Source organism: Meleagris gallopavo, unplaced genomic scaffold, assembly GCF_000146605.3.
Source record: "Meleagris gallopavo isolate NT-WF06-2002-E0010 breed Aviagen turkey brand Nicholas breeding stock unplaced genomic scaffold, Turkey_5.1 ChrUn_random_7180001948790, whole genome shotgun sequence".
NCBI lineage: Eukaryota > Metazoa > Chordata > Aves > Galliformes > Phasianidae > Meleagris > Meleagris gallopavo.
This window is the reverse complement of record NW_011210420.1, coordinates 1-4,000: the sequence shown is the minus strand read 5'-3', so window position 1 is coordinate 4,000 and position 4,000 is coordinate 1. Positions and strand designations below refer to the sequence as shown.

The 4,000-nt window shown below is 63.2% G+C and overlaps 1 protein-coding gene across 1 annotated transcript; it reads left to right on the top strand.

Moving 5' to 3' along the window:
* Positions 1 to 6: 6 nt before the first annotated feature.
* Positions 7 to 3,522, top strand: CAPG (capping actin protein, gelsolin like). Its single transcript, XM_010727839.3, has 8 exons — positions 7 to 169; positions 245 to 417; positions 487 to 641; positions 1,054 to 1,221; positions 1,876 to 2,115; positions 2,451 to 2,583; positions 2,654 to 2,742; positions 2,815 to 3,522. Exons 1-8 carry the CDS (start codon positions 147 to 149, stop codon positions 2,878 to 2,880), a joined length of 1,047 nt encoding a protein of 348 aa, XP_010726141.1. The 5' UTR covers positions 7 to 146; the 3' UTR covers positions 2,881 to 3,522.
* Positions 3,523 to 4,000: the final 478 nt, after the last annotated feature.

Genomic DNA, 4,000 nt, shown 5'->3' with positions numbered 1-4,000 from the left:
GGGGCACCCATCTCTCCATAGGGCGTCTGTGGTGGGGGTCTGACCACACTTCTGTCTTTCTGTCCATCAGGGCATCCATCTCCCTCTTGGGGTGCCAACCCGTCTGTCCATCCGTCCATCGCTCTCCCCACCGCCTTCCCAACACCATGTACACGGCCCTCCCCAAAAGGTCCCACACCCTCCACACCCTCCCCCCACCCTATAACCCCCAAGGACCCCCTCACCAACGCCCCTCTCCCTGCAGCGGTTCCCCCTTCGGCCCCGCGCCCACCCGCCCTGGGCTGCACATCTGGCGCGTGGAGAAGCTGCGCCCGGTGCCGGTCCCTGAGAGCTCTTGGGGTGTTTTCTTTTCGGGGGACGCCTATCTGGTGCTGCACCTGGGGCCTGAGGAGCGAGCCCACCTGCACCTCTGGATTGGTGAGCATGGGGCGATGGGGCAATGGGGGGGGTGTGGGGGTCCCGCTGAGCTGTCACTGCCCACTGCAGGTCGGGAGGCGTCGCAGGACGAGCGGGGGGGCTGCGCCCTGCTGAGCACCCAGCTGAACGCGCTGCTGGCCGAGCGCCCCGTCACCCACCGCGAGGCGCAGGGCCACGAGTCTGATGAGTTCATGGGCTACTTCCCCCATGGCATCACCTACCAGGTGTGGGGCTGGGCACCACCAGTCAGCAATGAGCAGCACCAGCGGGCTCTTGGGTAACCCTAAAGGGCTCTGGGCATCCCAACGGGCTCTTGGGTAACCCTAAAGGGCTCTGGGCATCCCAACGGGCTCTTGGGTAACCCTAAAGGGCTCTGGGCATCCCAACGGGCTCTTGGGTAACCCTAATGAGAGCTCAGCATCACCAATGGGTGATGAGCATCACCAGTAGCTGCCTGGGTAAACTTGATGGGAGCTGGGCATCGCCAATGGGCAATGAGCATCACCAACAGGCCATGGGGCAACCCTAATGGGATTTGGGCATCACCAGTGGGATCTTGGGTAACCCTGATGGGGCCGATGGGTGCTGGCCATGGGTCGGTGTCCATGCTGGGCGCTCAGCACATGGTGCCGGCAGGAGGGTGGTGTGGACTCGGCCTTCAAGGCGGCGCGGCGCAGCGCTGGCCCTGGCCCCGTGTGCCGGCTGTACCAGGTGAAGGGCCGCAGGAACATCCGGGCCACGGAGCGGGACCTGAGCTGGGCCAGCTTCAACACCGGCGACTGCTTCATCCTGGACCTGGGAGAGGTGCGTGGCCGCGTCGCTGCCGTCCCTTCCCTGTCCCCCCGATCCTTTTGCTTGGTGCAGGAAGTGCAGTGTGTCTGTCCGGGTGTCCGTCTGTCCGTTGGGGTGTCCTTATGGTCATCAGGGCAGCTCTCCATCTGTAGGGCAGGCTGGCTGTCCTGCTGGGTGTCCATCTGTGGGGTGTCTGTCTGTCTGTCAAGCATCCATCTGTCCATAGGGGTGTCCAGCTGTCCATCTGGGTGTCTGTTCTGAGTATTGCTCTGTTGGGTTCTTCACCTTTCTGCGTGTCCCATCTGTTGGGGTGTCCATCTGTCAAAGCATCCATCTGTCCATAGCAGCATCTGACTCTTTTCCCACATGTCCATCTGTCCGTTTGGGAGTCCATCTACCAGGATGTCTGTCTGTCCTTTGGGATGTCCCTCTGATGGGGTATCTGTCTGTCAAAACATCCACGAGCCCATAGGGGTGTTTGGCTTTCTGGGTGTCCAGCGATCCTTCTGGGTGTCTGTCTGTCCTTCCACAGAGCTCTTCACCCATCTTTTTGGGTGTCCATCTGTTCCAACGTCTGCCTGTCTTTCCGGGTGTGCATCCATCCATCCATCAGGGCACACATCCCTTTGGGTGGCCATGGACACACGTTGCCATCCCTGTCCCCAGACCATCTTCACGTGGTGCGGGGCGCGGAGCAACGTCCTGGAGCGCAGCCGGGCACAGGAGCTGGCTGCAGCCATCCGTGACAGCGAGCGGGGTGGCAAAGCGCGCCTGGAGACGGTGGTGGACGGCGAGGAGCCCCCCGAGATGCTGCAGGTGCTGGGCCCAAAGCCCACTTTGACGGAGGGCAGCCCTGAGGAGGACGCAGCGGCCGATCGGAACGCAGGGATGGCCGTTCTCTACAAGGCAAGGCACGAGGGATGCGTGGGGCTGGGCACGGCTTGGGGACCTCCATGCTGCGGGCTGGTTGGCCTGCAGTGGGTCAGGTTGCCCAAAGCTCCATCCAGCCCGTCCTGGGGCAGCCAGGGCTTCACTGTGGGTACGTAAGGGATGTGTGGACATGGCTCTAAGGGTCAGGTTGGCGGTCGGACTCGGTGATGTGAAGGACTTTCCCACCATAGATAATTGTAGGATCCTTTGGGCTGTGTGGCCGTGGGGCTGGGCAAGGACGAGGGACACCGAGGCGGTCGCAGCAGGGTTTGTCCCTGCTGGGGATGGGGGTGACACGGTGACCACCCCAGGTGTCGGACGCGACGGGGCGCATGGACCTGAGCGAAGTGGCCCGGAACTGCCCCTTCAACCAGAGCTTGCTGTGCCCTGATGACTGCTTCGTGCTGGACACGGGCGCCGGGGGGAAGGTCTACGTGTGGAAAGGTACCCGGGGATGGGGATGGGGCAGGGGACGGGGCCACCCTCCGTCTGGCGCTGACGTCCCCATCCGCAGGGCGCAAAGCCAACGAGCAGGAGCGGCAGGCGGCCCTCAGCGTGGCCGAGCAGACCATCACCCGCATGGGCTACTCGCCCCACACACAGGTGGGTGGAGGTGGGTGGGGGGCACGGGCCACGTCCTCCCATCCCCATCGTGTCCCCATCGCCGTCCCGCAGGTGGAAATCCTGCCGCAGGGCCACGAGACGCCTCTCTTCAAGCAGTTCTTCAGTGGTTGGAAGTGAGGCGCACCGTGGGGACAGGGCAGGGACAGGCTGTGACCCCATTCCCACACCCACCGTATTCCCCACACCTCCATCCCTGTGCCAGCTCCAAGCCCAACCCAGCCCTGCGCCATCACCCCACCCTTACCGTATCCAAGGCCATGCCATCCCCACACTGTCTCTCTTTAAGCCCACGCCATCTACAAGGTCATTCCTCCCCCATGCCATCTCTGTCTCTAAGTCCACGCCGTTTCCATGCCCACGTCATCCCCACACCACCCCACTGCCACCTCTATCTCCAGCCCCATTTCTGTGGCGTCCCATCCCAGTGCCAACCCTGTGCCCCATCCCGTGCTGTCCTTGAGCCCATGCCCCCCACGCCCATCTTTCCTGGATCCATCTCCATGCCCATGCTGCCCCCATGCCACCCCCCGTGCCACCCGCCTCTGAGCCCGTGCCATTTCCCTCTCCACATCTACGCCACCTGCATGGCCATGCCATCCCCATGCCACCTCCCTCTCCAACCCCACTGCATGCCATCCCTTCTCAGTGCCATCCCATGCCGTCCCCAGGCCCACACTGCCGTGCCACGTCCCTGCCGTCACCGCCGTGCCCACCTGCCACCCTCACACTGCACAAATAAAGGCATGGTGTGAACCCACACTGCAGCCCTGGAGATAAAGGACGTGGGGCTGGGGACAGCAGGGGGGGGACAGCGGCCTTGGGGCAGGGTGGCCCAGCAGCACCCGTGGGTGCTGAGGTGACTGGGAAGCAGTGGGGCACTGCAGCCTGAGCACCCCTGGTGCCACCCACCCTGCCTGTGCCAATTAACCTCTTCTCACCCATTCCTCCCCCCGCCCAACAATGCCCCCACGCCTGGCTGTGGTTTCTGACCCATTGCAGAATACATTCCGCTCAGCTTCCTCTTAATTAAGGGTTCCTCATTAGCGCTGGCAGCTGTTAGAAAGCTGCTCTCTGTGCCAGCGCTGCACCAAAACGCCACCAGTGGTGCAGAGAAACCCTCAGCCACAGGCTGCGGGTGGGGGGCACACAGAGCAGGGAACCCCACAGGGTCCTGACACCAAAGAAAGCCCTTTTATTGACCCGCGGCCAACAGCCGCCGCGTCCTTGATCCCAAAGC

What these genes read in the sequence shown, in the direction of transcription:
- CAPG (XM_010727839.3), top strand. Translation starts at nt 147, where the DNA reads ATGTACACGGCCCTCCCCAAAAG. An exon ending in TACACGGCCCTCCCCAAAAG is followed by an intron (nt 170 to 244) that starts GTCCCACACCCT and finishes CTCTCCCTGCAG; the next exon opens with CGGTTCCCCCTTCGGCCCCG. An exon ending in GCTACTCGCCCCACACACAG is followed by an intron (nt 2,743 to 2,814) that starts GTGGGTGGAGGT and finishes GCCGTCCCGCAG; the next exon opens with GTGGAAATCCTGCCGCAGGG.